A 16,881-nucleotide genomic window follows, 5' to 3' on the forward strand; every position below is an offset into this window, starting at 1 on the left:
CCACAACACCAAATACAATTCATTATCAAAGGTTTCTTTTTATGCTACTATTTCGTTCTCGTGCACACGTGAATTTGTCACTCTTGTTCGGGTTTTGTTTCAGTCTGTAAACGTCTGCAACCTTGATGAAATTGAATGGATGACCATATTGACCAGCCACTTTTATACTTTCTGCGTTTGTGAAATAATTGGGTGGTATTTTGTGAGCTAATTAATTAAATTGAATGATCTTATTCGACCAGTGGATGCTAAACTGGTGAAATTGACCATTGAAACGATAACTTTCAAACGAAATTGAATGAGCAGGGTGTTAAATTGATGATTAATAATGTCTGGTCTAGAAAATAATGAAAGGCCTACTATTTTACAATCAAAATAAGACATCACCACAGTAATCAGTTAAGATCAATTTTATGTTTTCTTAAAAATAATACAATCATTTAAAATAAAACAAGTACTATGTTTTGGATCAGATTGATTCCAATTAGGGATTATTCTTTTATGCAGACATAATTACTCCCCGATTTTCTGCAAAAATATCTACACCGACCACCTTTTGAAATTTTCACAGGTTAGTTTTATTGTATATATATATATACATGTACATAGGAATCAAACGATCAAACGTTCGAAAATCAAAGGTATACTTTTCCTTTACGTCATGTCAAAAAGTTTCAAAAAGTTTTTGTAAGTACAAATTCGCATCTATAAGAGAATTCTAGACGCAGAAGAATTTGTATACAAGATATTGACAATGGCTACCTATCAGTCTCCTGACGATGACTAGGGCAAGCTAGTCGAAACGTTCAATGTAAGAACTGACTCCGCGGTAGTACAGTTAATCACGATCCCATAAACTAAAGTAGTAGTCTCAGCCTATTTTCTATACCATCTGCCCTGGTAATACATGTAGTTAAATAGCAGGACAGTTCTTTTCAGAACTGAGAAGTCTCCCGAACCCCCGAACATCTACTCCGCGGTAGTAGAATAAAGCAAGACAGTTCTCTAAGAACAAACTCTACCTGGCAAGTCGATACACACATGGTGTAAACCAAATATATATTGATACCTCACCATGCAATGCCTCAAATCCTATATGGCTACCAGAAGTTTATTGATATGGTGCTTCAAATCCCAGACATGCAGTGCCTATCTTCCCATATAAATTTGTAAACCATTATTATCTCAAAATGTTTGAGTGAATACTGGTTTTGTACAATGCACGTTTCGCACAGCTCCCAGTGCAATTTTTTTTAAATAATATACACAAATTGCTAATGGCCTGACATTTCAATGAGAGTCTTTCTTCGGGCTTTGAGAAAAACATTGCTAGGGTCCAAACGCCAGGCCATTAACCATTGTTTGCATTTATGTCAAAGGTCATTTTTGTTGGTAAGCAGTTTACAACAGCTAATTCTTATTTCTCAAAATAGAAAATAAACAGACATCTTTCATCTTAGTTCTGTTGTCTTTTACTTCGTGGTCTTGAGTCCATTCACAATTTTTTTTTTTTTTTTTTCAAAAGCATTTAATGCTGTAAAAATTGGGAGAAAAAAAAAACCAAACACCTTACACATGGTGCGTTGTGCTTTTTATTTTACTTTTGGTCCCTCAAAAGTTCTGTAAAAAGACGAGGACTTTTTTAGTTTCACAAGGTTATTACATTGGGAACAATTTAAACATTTTTGAGTTTTCATCAGATTTGAATGTCAAAGATCTTTGCTTGAAGGAACATTAAAGAATTGGTTTTTTTTGCAAATGAAACAGTTGCTGGAAGTACAAAATCCACCAGATACATCAACTGACAGCCCTGTAGAAGTTTGAGATCGATTGGACATCTGGTCACGAGAAAATAGTGAAAAACCAATCACACATTTCACATGACAACAATTCAACCAAAATTTGAATAAAACGCTCACTGCTGAGCATTGAACTCCAAAACGGATATTAGTTTTATTTATTTCTAATCAAATACGACAATTCAGTCAAAAATATTTCAGGGGATGTTTTCTTTGTCATTATAGACCATGTAAGTTTTATTTAAATCTGTGATCTTCACAATTTTTTCATTTCAATTATGTAATGTTCCTTTAAAGCACTCCTTTCAACACAGTAATTTTGTCCGCTTGATTTGAGCTAGCCTCTTTTCTCAAGAGTAAACCAAATTTCGCTCTTAGGGGAGGTCACAAGGCCGTGGAATTTCTCAACAACTTGCCCCTCGACAAGATTGAACTTCAAATCCCGGCATAGGACGGCAACAAAGACGCTAGTCTCAGCATAGGAGAGATACTTCCCGGGACACACGCGTTTCCCTGCAAAGCCAAATGATTGGAAACCCATCTTGTGGCGAGGGGTGAAGTTGGCCAGGCTGAATCGCTCGGGATCAAATCTGTGAAAAGAAAAAAAGAAAGCTATGAAAATGGTTGCAAAACCAAGCAAGGATAATTGAGTTCTACCTGTTCCCTATAAAAAAATTGCACAACAAAAACAAACAAAGAGTTGTGAACAAATCTGGATGCATCTCTGGTAATAAGACCAAGGATGCATCACAATTGAACTTTGAGATCACTTTAGGGTGCTTGCTACTATGTGAACAAGAAACAATGAGGCATTCTTCTCTTCCATGATAAATGTTCAGGTTCTTTTATGGTACTACCAAACCTAGTAAATGGAACCTACGGCTTAATGTCCCATTGGAAGGAAAGAGCAGTTACAGTAAAGTATATTGCTCAAGGACAGTCATGTGCCATGACTGGGACTCAACCCCACACTCTGCATCCAACAAAATTTATTGTACAAAGATGCTGTCCAAATGCAATAAAATACATAAATTAAAATAATAATAATAATAGTCGGTTTTTATATAGCGCTTTATACACCTGAAGGGCGTCTCAAAGCGCTTCCAACACTATTACCTCTGATCGCTGGACCTTAAATCATTCCTTAAACCAGTATGTACAGTATGTGCTGCCAAATATGTAGCGCACTAAGCTAGTCAATCACAAGAACCATCTCTGCCCTCGCAGGTACCCATTTACCCCCTGGGTAGAGAGAAGCTTATGGTTAAGTGTCTTGCTCAAGGAGACAAGTGTCACGACTGGGATTCGAACCAACATGATGAAGTCAGACAAGCAAAGTTTCACCTACTTTTCAGGCTCAGGCCAAAGTTCCTCATCTAGAAGCACTACCCCGAGAGCGTGCATAACAGGAGTCTGAAACAAGATTCACAAAATGAGCAGTTTTGATGAAAAACAGGACACAGTTTTGGGGTAATGATCCCTTGCAAGATGTGAGTGCTAACTGTTGAATGAGATGCATGCTGGTCTAGCTAGTGATCAAACTTGATCGCTGTTAAAACAAGTATGCACCTCATTTCACGCCTAATCAGAATCTCGTGGCTGTAACCAATACTGTTTTGGTCAATGGCCAGATAAACAACCCTTGATGACAATAATATCAACTGGCTCTCTGCGAACCTCCCAATCCCAGGAGATTGCATGGTGACCAATGAACGATTGGATATGAATGAACGATTGGCCAGCTTTTATGGGACACCTATATGTCTGTTTTTCCCATTAACCTTCCTGTGTATTGCGACTCAACACCAACATTTTTTTAACTAGTCGTGATCGAATTGGTTACTCACCCCGCCTGGTATAACATGACCCCCTAGCTTACTATCATTATCCTGAAAGCGAGCAGCATAGGGGGCCAGAACAGACACACGTAGTCCCTCATTGATCACCTGGCGAAGGTATCTAAACGAAATCAGAATAATTTAAATCAAGAGTTATAACTTATGAGGCCTGTGGTGAAGTCAATCACTTCTCGTAAACAGTGACTTGTTTTTTTCAAGTGGAAACAACCATAACATCAACCATGATATGAATGTAATGCGATGTTTTAAACTTTCTCTGTTGAAAAACTCATCTGTTGTAACAATTTCAATCTTTCCTTCATTTTGTTTCGTCGTGATTATTTTAAACATAGATGACCTGAATAATATTTTGGCTTTTACCGTCCAAACCGATGAGTGGTAGGCACTGTGTTTTCCTGAATACGAGCAGAGTATACTGTATTTGAGACCACACCTGGTCCTTTCAGAGCCAGCACTTGGCCAAACAGGTGGGACTCGAACCAATGACCTTTGACATTCTAGAACAGAGTGTCATGGTTCGAATCCCACCAGTGATTTTTTTTCCGCAGAAATCCAGAAAGTACTGATTATACAGAGCCAGCACACATCAGTGTATAAGGGTAAAACCATATTCTTTACCACGGATGCAAATTTAACATCTATTAAACTACATTTCTAGTTGTCCTTGTGTTTTCATTTAACGAAAATAAACGTTAAACTTGAGTTGACTTGGGAGACTCACTTCATGTCCTTGACATTTGAATTGTCCACCTCCCCATCACCAAGAACCTCCTTGATCTCTTGATGCAGCTTCTCCTGGCAGTCATGGTTTGAAGCCAAGTAGTACAAAATCCAAAGAAACACTATCGGCCAAGAAAATCATGAAGTAAACAAAAAAATATCAGAAACAAGAAAATGTACTAATAATAATGCTAACCGTATTTATAATGCGCCTTTTTTCCAAAGGATACAAAGTGCCAAGTATTTACTACAAGGGGAGTGGGAGGACGTTTGAACAATGAGACCCAATCCATTGCATCATAAAAGGTGCTGTGGTGCAAATAAGCTGCCAATCCAGCCAGGCACACCTAGGCAAACCCCCTTCTCTTTTCCATTAGTGCACTTGGGTTCTATTCCACGCGTTACACAACACACTTGGCCATGTCCCATCTGCAGGACGAAGCAACGGTTAAGTGTCTTGCTTAAGGACACAATTAAAGTGTCACGACTCGGGTTTCGAACCCACACTCTGCTGATCAGAAACACCAGAGTTTGAATCTGATGACTTTAGCCGCTCAGCCACGTAACTTCCACATTAATGTACATTCACATCTGACAACTTTAAATGAGTAAGAATCTTCTGGTTGTTAGTCTGCTAAATGCAGACTTTCTGTCTGTTTTCATCTAGGCCTTAAATAGACAATAGTCATGACTTTCACAATAGTCTTGACTATTGTTTAATTCCCAAGATGCATTGCGGCATAATGTTTGCCGCATGCCCAATAGTAAAATTCAAACAATGAAATGATTGTGTCACTGATGTCTGATTGTAACTCGTAAGTAAAATATGTTGTCGCGACTAGTTGTAAAGACACAATTGGTTCACCAAGCAGGTAGTCGCGACTGTTTTTTTAGTAGTTCTGGCGGCACGATTAACCGCGTAGAATTGTAAGTGCAATAATGCAAGTGACTCCACTAACAACAAATGTTTCATGTCCATAACCAAAAACTATATTGGGCATATTCTGGAAAAGGCCTTTTTTTCTCCAGTCAGATAAAAAAAAACATAGAGGGCAGAATTTCTTCAGGAGAATTGAGAAAAATCTCAGCAACACCCTGAAAACCGGCATCCCTGCCAGACTGTTGATTACTCACAATTTCCAGAGGTGTGGAAGCCACCCACCATGTAGCTGACACAGTCGCTTAGTATCTGATCTTCTGGTAGTTCATTCTCAAGGAGAACGTCGATAAAAGACTGGTGCCCGACTGTTGGATTTGCGCGACACTCCTTCAAAGTGTTGCGTACAGTATCGTGCAAGAAACCTAAAGCTGTAAGCAAGCCACACAAAAAACATAACCACATAGAAAACAGTTCTGTTAAGGAGGCGCTTGGCCACCTAAAGATTATACATAACACTGAAATGTGTTCACTCTTGCAAAACATTCCCAGCAAAACAGGGCTAAGACGTCAAAATTCGCATCACATACGCATTCGCAGGAAGTATGAACCGGGCTTTACTCTTAATTTAGAGGTGGTAGGAGGTGGGAAGGAGGGGGAGGGGCAGGGGTCAATTGTTCGGTAAACTGACCTTCATTAAACTTCTTTTCCCGATCGCTTCCTTTCACAGGAAGACCTTGAAAGAGACTCCTCTCCATGTCATACCAACACTGATTTGAATACAAATATATATATACAAATAAAATGTAGCAGTTCACTATAATTACAGTAAGATAAAAACTTAAAGGAGGTGGGGTGGACTTCACAAAGAATAAGGACTAGTCCTAGGAGATAGTCAAAACTGAAGGCTACTCCTAATTGTAAGGACTCGTCCTAAACCGAGTTAAAGGCAGTGGACACTATTGGTAATTACTCAAAATAATTATTATCATAAAATCTTTCTTGATTACGAGTAATGGGGAGAGGTTGATAGCATAAAACATTGTGAGAAACGGCTCCCTCTGAAGTAATGTAGTTTTCGAGAAAGGAGTAATTTTCCATGAATTTGATTTCAAGACCTCAAGTTTAGAATTTGAGGTCTCGAAATCAACCATCTAAAAGCACACAACTTCGTGTGACAAGGGTGTTTTTTTCTTTCATTATTATCTCGCAACTCCGACGACCAATCAAGCTCAAATTTTCACAGGTTTGTTATTTTATGCATATGTTGAGATACACCAAGTGAGAAGTCTGGTCTTTGACAATTACCAATAGTGTCCAGTGTCTTTAAGACTAGTCTTAACTTTTTGTGAAATCAAAATGAGAATGATCAGATGGATGTGTGGGGTGTCTGTGGTTGACAGGCTGTTACGTGAAGAGCTGAGGAGAGTTGGAGTGGAGGGGATTGGCACCGTCTTGAGGAGACACAGGCTGAGGTGGTTTGGCCATGTGAAAAGAAATGAGGATGCAAACTGGGTCAAGAGGTGTACCAAAGTAATTGTGGGTGGGCCCACACCCATTGGCCGACTGGGCAAGACATGGCAGAGCTCCAAACTGCTTGGAGTCAATTCAAGGACAGGGCCAAGTAGAGGAGAGCCAAAGGGAGAAAGCAGACCAACCCAGAACAGACTGGACAACCGCCTTAAAACTGACATGATGGCCCCAGGACATATTTGGCAAATATCAAAGGCCAGTAATCTCACTTGGTGTATCCCAACAAATGCATAAAATAAACAAATCTGTGAAAGTTTGGGCTCAATTGGTCATCGAAGTTGCAAGAAAATACTGAAAGAAAAAAACATTTTCAAATATTTTCGTGAGAAATTACTTGTTAGTTAAAAACTACGTTACTTCAGAGGGAGTCATTTCTCACAATAAACCTTCAACAGCTCCCCATTGCTCGTCACCAAGTAAGTTTTTTTGCTAATATATATTTTGAGTAATAACCAAATATGTCCAGTGTCTTTAACAAACAAAGTCAGGTGAAACTATAGCATATTTTAATTATTACTATGAAAACTTACATTATTATAAGCTTGACGAAACTTGTTGATTAACTCTTCAGATTTGAAGAAGTCTCCGAAGGAGGTACGAGTCAGCGCCGTAATGACAAGGGCGTGGCAGTGCTGCATCAGTGAGACGTGCTCGTCCTTCGGAATAGTCAAGAGTTTCTGCACTAGCTCACCTGCCAACTAATTAATATCAAAATGACAATAGGATTCAAAAAGTCCCAACTTGCCTTTATCTAAGCCTGATATATTTAGCAAGACACTTTTAAAGGATTTGGGTACTTTTTCAAAATGTCCACAGATTTACATTACACTTACTGGGTTTGAAGATAATGATAGTGGAAAGCTTCCCTTCAAATATTGAGATTGTATAGTTTTTGAGAAACGAGTAAAACAAGTCACAAAATAATTTTGGTCTCCCATGATACTTCGTCCTTCCTATGGGATGAAAAGCCGTTGGTCCTGTGTGTTGTGTACCCACGTAAAAGAACCCAGTGCACTTATCGTAAAGAGAAGGGGTTTGACCCTGTGTTTCTGGTTTGATTGGCAGCATATGGCCCCACAGCACCCGTAAACCACAACACAGTGCTACATATATGTAAAAGGAGTAGGTCTCATAATTAAAATGTACATTCATAAATACCTCAGACAGTTTCGCTATTCCTATTGGTGGAGAGCGCGTCATGTGGAAGTGTTTAAACCTTTGATAATGACCAGTGTTTATAACCGGTTGTGAGCGGATACTCCGCGCTAGTCTTGATGCAAGCAATTCTTGTTACGGGTGAGTTGGCTGCGCTGTGTGTGAAAGGAATACCAGAACGTGTTGCACCAAGACTATACGCACATGCACACGAACGGAACCGGAAACTGTCGGAAATAGGCATGCAACACATGTACACCTAACAGATAAGTTTTACAGAGTTTCTTACTTTATTACGCCTTTTAACCAAAAAGGTATTTATGAACGGGAATAAAAGGGTAGCGACTGGTTCTTTCACGGCCGTTTAAAACCTTGCAGGGTCGAATTGCCTTCGGCTCGGGCATTTACTTATCACACGGCAATTCGACCCCGCTCTGTTTTAAATGGCCGTGAAAGAACAAGTCGCTACCCTTTTATTCCCTTATTTAGTCCCTCATAAATATACCTTGCAGGAAAATACTGAATGTTGAAGCACCTAGAGCGTCACTGAGTGACGGATATGAGCGCTAATACACCTCTCTTAATATTCATGCACGACGTCATAAGTCTTACCCAAATTGATGCTATAGGCGCACGTCCACCACCACTTGGAAGTGGCCGAGCCTATTGCCTCGTTTTGGGTTAGAATTGTGATGTACTCATGCAATAAATATTAAGGGAGCCACTATTATTATTATTCCTGTCAAACTATTACCTCATTGAAAGTGCCGTAGTGGTTTCCAATGCTAGTATGTGCGAACGATGGGTCATACATGTTGCGTCTCTTCCGCCCATCATCCTTATTAGCATACTGGATGGACTTCTGGCCAATCAGAGGCTCAAACAGTGCAAACAGTTCAGCTGCAAAAGAGAGCACACCCTTAGGGTCATGGCACACGAAGCAACTTTTACGGGCAACCTGGGGGCAACGAGTCAGTGCTTGCTACAGAACCACTTTAGAAGCACTCGAGTAATTTAGAGTGTCGTGGCCGAGCGAGTAAGAGCACCAAGCTCAAGCTCTTGCGATTCTGTTCAACAGAGTGTGGGTTCGAGAGTCGTATACTTTTGTCCCTGAGCAAAACACTCAGACACTCACAAGACACCCTGAGAATGACACTACTGCTTCTCTACACCAAGGGGTAAATGGGTACCTGTGAGGGCAGAGATGGTTCTTGTGATTAATTTAATAGCTGAATAGCGCATACTTGTTGCACAGGCTGTATACTCCCCAGGGAGCTGAGATGGTTTAAGGAATGATTTGAAGCCCTGTGACCAGGTGTAATAATGTTAGAAGCGCTTTTACTGCATGCAATACTTGATATACAGTATACAGTGGAGTCGAAGCATGGTTTTTCAACCTATAACAATGAAGCCTGTTGCGGCTTCATTTTTCGGCTTCGTTGTACGAGGTTGAAAAACCATTTTTTGACCCCACGGTATACTGTGTATCAAGTACTGCAGTACTGTGCCAGTATTGTTAGGGAATCAGAGAATTCTGTGCTTACGGCAAGCATTTTTCACGGGTAAGCGGCGAATTTAGGATTCTGCATTACTAGGCATTACTAGGCATTCTACGCTAACATGGCTAGCGCATAAACTTGGTGCTTGCACGTAAGCAGGGAGTTGTGATCGTCAGCGCAGAATTCGGCGTTAAGCAGGGCTATGAAATGGGGCCCAGGTGACTTTACAGTGGGAGGCTTGCGTAATGAGCCGTAGACAAGGCTACATAAGCCACATCTTACATGCTGGAAAGTAAGGTATATATTTTTTACTTACGAGGTCGATCAAACAATCCAATGTGTTCCTTGAAGAGCTCTGGTGACGCTATACTAACAGTGAACGTTTTACCAAACCAGAAGGATGCAATAGATCCATAAGTCTTATGCAACTTCATGAGAAACTCATGCAGGCTGCCTGCAGCACCCATATCTGGAAAGTTACCCTCGCTGTATAACAATAATAATAATGTATAATAATAATAATAATAATAATAATAATAATAATAATAACCGTATTTATAATGCGCCTTTTGCCAAAGGATACAAAAAGCACCAGGTATTATTACTGCAAGGAGTGGGACGCAGTTTTGAATTATGAGACCAAATCCTTAGCACCATGTTATGGTTTCACAAGATGCTGTGTCGAAACATGCTGCAAATCAAGCCAGGAACACCGAGGCTAACCCCTTCTCTTTTCGAAAAATGCACTGGGTTCGTTTACATGCGTGCACACAACACATGGGACCAACGGGCTTTACATCCCATCCGAAGGACGAAGCAATAGTTAAGTGTCTTGCTTAAGGACACAAGTGCCATGGCTGGGGATTCGAACCCACACTCTGCTGATAAGAAACATCAGAGTTTGAATTGGGTGCTCTTAATCGCTCGACCAGGACACGTCCACTTTATAACAATAACAATAATAATTGGCATTTATACTGCACTTTTCCCAAAAATGATCAAAGTGCATAACAAATGAGGTTCAACATTGTTACCCTTACTTTGGATCTGTCGGGTCCATACCAGGAACCGTTGAGCGTCTCTTGCTTGAACCCTGAAGAGAAATGGATAATGGAGAGTTAAAACAGTTACTCCAAACAGAGAGAGCAAACAATGGGAGACTTTTGGGACGCTTGGTGGCAGCAGACCAGGTAAAACCCATTGTTCTCAGTAAAGTGCGCACGCTCAGAACTGCGTAAACAATGGAAATTTACCTGGTTCTGCTGCCACCTAGCGTTTCAAAGTCTCCCATTAGGGCCATTGCCTCCATACTAGGGTTGGATTGTTCATAGAGCATGGATGGTTCAACCAGCTAGACGTTTTAACCACAAACAAATGTTGAAATAAGTTTCTGAAACAAAGCATTACAGCAAAGAAAATGCGACCTCTTCCAAGGGTTTTGATACCTTTTGTAGATCAAGTTTTTTGGCCATAACATGAATCCCTACTCACTGTGAATGAAGATGTATGTACAAGAGATGTTAAAAATATCCACCGGGGATAAAGAATACTTATTTTGGTTTTTACCCATACACCGATGTGTGTGTTAGCACTGTATACCCAGTACTTTCCCGAGTCCGGTGAAAAAATATCACAGGCATGTTACTCGGGTGGGATTCGAAATGTAATAATTTACCTGTAGAAGTTTCAGCTTCCTTAATTGTCAAGTTTTTAAGGAAAACAAAGTGAAAACCACAGAGCAATGTTTTCAGGAGAGTCGCGTAAATCATTTTTGTTCATTTGCTTAAATATTTTTTTTTAATTTTGAGTACTAATTTCTCAAGAATAACAGCACCTCATCAGCAAGTAATATTTTAAGGGAAGCTTTTTTACCATCATTATTTTCAAACCATGTAACTATAAAGGGAAAGTACACGTTTGGTAGTTACTCAAAACAAATATTAACTTTAAAACTGACTTGGTAGGAGCATTGGAAAGCTGTTGATAGTATGAAACAGTGTTGGAAACGACTCCCTCTGAAGTAACATTGTTTGTGAGAAAGAGCTAATTTCTCACTAAAATAATAAAAGGCTTCTAGCTAGAAGTGTTTTATTCCTATCTGAAAGCACGTAAATTCGTCCAACAAAGGTGTTTTTTCTTTCGTCATTTTCTCGTAACTTCGATGACCGATTGAGTCCAAATTTTCACAGGCTTGTTATTTTATGCTTATGATGGGATACACCAAGTGAGAAGACTGGTCTTTGACAATTACCAAACGTGGACCTTCCCTTTAAAGCCATTGGACCCTTTCGGTACAGGAAAAAAAAAAAAAGTTCACAGATTTACAAATAACTTACAGGATTTACAGAAGGTAGTGGTGAAAGACTTCCCTTGAAATATTATTCCATGAAATGCTTCACTTTTTGAGAAAACAGTAAAACAATATCAATTCTCGTTAGCGAGAATTACGGATTTATTTTAAACACATGTCATGACACGGCGAAACGCGCGGATACACGGGTGGGTTTTCCCGTTATTTTCTCCAGACTCCGATGACCGATTGAGCCTAAATTTTCACAGGTTTGTTATTTGATATAGAAGTTGTGATACACGAAGGCTGGGCCTTGGACAATAGTGTTTACCAAAAGGGTCCAATGGCTTTAATGTAAATCTGTGGACATGTGTTTTGTATCACAAGTACAAAAAGTACCCAAACCCTTTGAGTGTTAGCCCCAAACTACATGTTTGGTCGGAAGACAGCCGTAGTGAAGCCAGGCCGGATACACCAGAGTCATGACTGGGATTCAAACCCATACCATGATGTCTCAACAACCAGCACTCAAGTCTGATGTTTGAATGATTTTCCCTCCCATCAAGGGAACTCGGCAAAATCCCACAAATGACATGCTTGTACACGAGGCCTGTATGCTTGGTTTTTGAAAGGGCGAGGTTCTTTCTCCTTGGCAAAGGGCAACCTATGAGGAAAATAAAAATCTCTACTTTGAGCATTTTAAGGGCACTAAGGCAATGACCAGGGAGCATGGGTCAATCGCCTTTGTTGTCCCTGTGAGGTATAGGCCTGCTCGAACGCCTCTATTACCACTCTAAATAAGGTTAAAAGTTTGTTCCAACTGAACTGAAGTTTGAACTGCATTTTCCTCATACTTACACTAGGGTTAAAGTAAACCACTGCCGCTATCAAAGCTACTACAAACGTCACTGCAAAAATAGCGAAGGCAAGCATCTTGAAGTTGGTTGGGGTCTCTCAGTTCTTATCTGTGGAGAAACAGTTTAACCTTGGAAATCAATTATTGCATGTATACACACTAATAAGTTGCAATAATACTACTAATACAAGCTACATAGTATGGTCAGAAACCAGTCAGACTTGGTCGAAGAGATACAAAATCCAACAGACCAAGAATCCAACAGACCATGTAACTGGGAAGAGAGGATGGAAGGGCTTACTTGTGAAGAAGCGTGGCAACTGCCGAAAGTCAAATATGAGAAGGCAGTCGAAGATAATGTACCCACAAAGAGGCTTAATAACAAATACAAGCCTCAATGGATGAAGGCAAGAGTCAAGAAGGCAATAACGAAGAAACATGAACAGTATCAGCAATACAGCAGGACGAAGAGTTATCGTGACTACGAAGACTACAAGAAGCAAAACAACAGAACCAGACAAGGTGAATTTGAAAGGAAATTGATGAAGGAATTCAAAGATAAACCAATAGGCATTCTATGGCTATGTGAGGAAAAAGCAAAAAGTGAAATCTGGAATTTCCCAGCAGGAGAGAGAAGAGGGCGGTTTATCAGAATCCGACCAAGAAGCAGCCGAGATCCTGATCAGCTTTTTTCAATCAATCTTTACAAATGAACCCGATGGTGAAATACCCAACATAGAAGGACGAGTCGATAAAGATACTTCACTTCACAAGATATTGAATTCACAATAGAAGATGTTCAAGGAAAATTGGAAGCACTAAAACCAGACAAATGCCCTGGCCCTGGGCCAGACCATGGCCAGACCATACTTCTAGAAACTATAAGCCTTATAACTTTTCTAGAAGTAGCCAGACCAAATACACCCTCAGGTGTGAGCGAGTGCAGTCAGGAGTTGGCAGTACCATTGTTCATCTCAGAAAATCAGTGGACTCTGGGGAGCTGCCCACCAAGGAGTGGAAAACGGCAAGGGTGACTCCCATTTTCAAGAAAGGTGCAAGGACAAAAGCCAGAAACTACAGGCCTGTCAGTCTTACAAGTTACTAGCATACCATGCAAAATACTGGAAAACATCATAAGAGAAAACATGCTTAATAAACATGCAAGTGACATGGGCATCTTTGAGGACATCAACATGGTTTCATGAAGGGCAAGTCCTACCTTACAAATCCAAATCTTTTGACGAACCTCGAGGAAATCACGGGACACGGAAAACTTAGATGAAGGTAGGCCTAACCCAGTGGGCGTAATTTTACTGGACTACCATAACTTTGATTCAGTACCTTATATAAACAAGCTACAAGCCTATGTTTTTTTATGGCATGAACACGTTTTTTTAAAAGAAAAACAAAAACATTCTTATAGATGAAATCTACATGCGTGCGCGCGTAGAAAGGATTGATTACAGGCGCTCATTAAAATGTGCTAGATTCTAGCACATTTTAATGTAGATTCTAGCACATTTTAATGAACAAATTCCAGGGGTTATGATCGAGCAAGGCATGCTGGGTAAAAATGGCACGGGAAGGAGGTTGGTCAAGACGGTTATCTGAGGAGGCTCAACAGAAACTGGCCAGTTACCATAAAAAAACTTCATAGAGTGTTCATTGTAACTGGTGCCAGACTAACTGTTTGCTTAACAAAGAAATTTGCTGAGCAGTATTTCTGCTTTAAAATATAACAGCTTCATGAAATTTGGCCCTTGTCCTAAGCAGTTCAGTCCAGTCAAGTCAGCAGTACTTGGTTACATGGCGTGCACACAGTGCTGTCGAGGCCACCGTAGAGGATTTCACTGAGCCAATCAGCAATGTTTCCTAGTACATCCCTCCCAGGGGTTAGTGACGATAGAGGTATCGATACGGCGCGCTGCCCATGGTAGCGAGACTGGATTTCACCCTGTACAGCATGTGTTAAGGATGACGTAGGTAGGCGGATCTGCGCCAAATCCAAAATAATGTGTGTGCGCTAATATTTAATAAGTCAATGACAATGGCCGGACACCTCAGAGTTTGCTGGAGAAATTTGCTAGGAATTCACCATTATGATGCTGCCTTTGTTTGGTTACCGAAGACCCAAGTATACATCGAGAAGTTTTGTGTACATAGAAGTGTAAACAGATCGTTACTGCACTGGGGCATAGTGGGAATTTCTTGTGAAAACTTCTGAAAACAAGGGGGGAAAGTCAACAAACAGAATTATACCCGAAAACAAGTTAGACACATTTTAGTTCAAAGGTTCGATTAAAAACAAATTCTCAAATTTAGCACCCATTCATTCACTGCTGAGTGAAGAATCATAGAATAAAGAATGGGTGCAACATCATTTCACTTGTTTTCGAGAATTGTTTTTGTTTGGAAGAAGTTAAAATTGGTTTGGTTGTGTGAAGTTTTAAATTGAAGTCACTAATGGAGGCTGGAAGAAACAGTGATGTCACATAACACATAATTAGTTTAGTACTTAATTGACAGTCGTTTATAATGTTACTACAGTCTAGCTAGGGGTAGTAGGCAAACAAAATACTTACACCACAAACGTTACGCCCTGCGTGCAGCAGCACAAAATGACACTAGGTAGACAGTCGTTGATCATCAGCAAAAGCAAAAACTTGTCACCCAAAAAGTCAGAACAGCCTAAACTAATTCACTCAAATTAGTTTAAACAGAGTGATATAATGCCGAAAAACAGTGGGTTGTGCCACTGTTTTTGACAATACTACACGGTTGTATCGAAACGGCACATGCTTTCGTGTTGTGATGGTATTCGATATCCCCCACACATCACAACGTTGTGTGCCGACTTGACTTTTGTCAGTACGATGTATCTTTGGTACGATGTAGTGCGCGTGTCACTTCCTGAAAAACTATCATCAATAAACTTACACAGCGCCCCCAAGCGTCATAAAGATGATTAGTCACTAAACACCCTAAAAAGTCCGAATCGATGGCCTCGTGGGTTTTGTGTTTTTTTAAATCTCTCAAAAACTGAATGAGCGGCAGAATGTTTCTATAAGAACAATTATCAAACCTTCGAGAGACCCAATTAAGTTTATCCCGCATTACTAACTTAAACCATTATTAAGTTTATTCCGCATTGTATTAACCAAACAAACCTGGCGTTTTCTCGCAGATTGTAGCCCGATTCACTTGGCATGCAAGTCGATAAAAGGCATCATATCATTGGATGCATTCAAATCCACGCAATTACTTACCGACCACAACACCAAATACAATTCATTATCAAAGGTTTCTTTTTATGCTACTATTTCGTTCTCGTGCACACGTGAATTTGTTACCCTTGTTCAGGTTTTGTTTCAGTCTGTAAACTTCTGCAACCTTGATGAAATTGAATGGATGACCATATTGACCAGCCACTTTTATACTTTCTGCGTTTGTGAAATAATTGGGTGGTATTTTGTGAGCTAATTATTTAAATTGAATGATCTTATTCGACCAGTGGATGCTAAACTGGTAAAATTGACCATTGAAACGATAACTTTCAAACGAAATTGAATGAGCAGGGTGTTAAATTGATGATTAATAATGTCTGGTCTTGAAAATAATGAAAGGCCTACTATTTTACAATCAAAATAAGACATCACCACAGTAATCAGTTAAGATCAATTTTATGTTTTCTTAAAAATAATACAATCATTTAAAATAAAACAAGTACTATGTTTTGGATCAGATTGATTCCAATTAGGGATTATTCTTTTATGCAGACATAATTACTCCCCGATTTTCTGCAAAAATATCTACACCGACCACCTTTTGAAATTTTCACAGGTTAGTTTTATTGTATATATATATACATGTACATAGGAATCAAACGATCAAACGTTCGAAAATCAAAGGTATACTTTTCCTTTACGTCATGTCAAAAAGTTTCAAAAAGTTTTTGTAAGTACAAATTTGCATCTATAAGAGAATTCTAGACGCAGAAGAATTTGTATACAAGATATTGACAATGGCTACCTATCAGTCTCCTGACGATGACTAGGGCAAGCTAGTCGAAACGTTCAATGTAAGAACTGACTCCGCGGTAGTACAGTTAATCACGATCCCATAAGCTAAAGTAGTAGTCTCAGCCTATTTTCTATACCATCTGCCCTGGTAATACATGTAGTTAAATAGCAGGACAGTTCTTTTCAGAACTGAGAAGTCTCCCGAACCCCCGAACATCTACTCCGCGGTAGTAGAATAAAGCAAGACAGTTGTCTAAGAACAAACTCTACCTGG

At 39.7% G+C, this 16,881-nt stretch overlaps 1 protein-coding gene across 2 annotated transcripts; it reads right to left on the minus strand.

Moving 5' to 3' along the window:
• Positions 1-1,027: 1,027 nt before the first annotated feature.
• Positions 1,028-15,259, minus strand: LOC117300406 (cytochrome P450 20A1-like). 2 transcript variants are annotated; one of them, XM_033784193.1, is made up of 12 exons: positions 15,171-15,259; positions 12,591-12,697; positions 10,483-10,535; positions 9,759-9,928; positions 8,698-8,843; positions 7,319-7,486; positions 5,947-6,025; positions 5,513-5,686; positions 4,380-4,500; positions 3,647-3,758; positions 3,148-3,212; positions 1,028-2,389 (listed from the first exon to the last, which is right to left on the minus strand). In XM_033784193.1, exons 2-12 carry the CDS (start codon positions 12,663-12,665, stop codon positions 2,137-2,139), a joined length of 1,416 nt encoding a protein of 471 aa, XP_033640084.1. In that variant the 5' UTR covers positions 12,666-12,697; positions 15,171-15,259; the 3' UTR covers positions 1,028-2,136. The 2 variants fall into 2 exon arrangements, with proteins under 2 accessions (XP_033640084.1, XP_033640083.1); XM_033784192.1 differs by lacking the exon at positions 15,171-15,259 and adding an exon at positions 13,808-13,875.
• Between the last annotated feature and the right edge of the window lie 1,622 nt (positions 15,260-16,881).

Source organism: Asterias rubens, chromosome 15 (genome assembly GCF_902459465.1).
Source record: "Asterias rubens chromosome 15, eAstRub1.3, whole genome shotgun sequence".
Lineage (NCBI taxonomy): Eukaryota > Metazoa > Echinodermata > Asteroidea > Forcipulatida > Asteriidae > Asterias > Asterias rubens.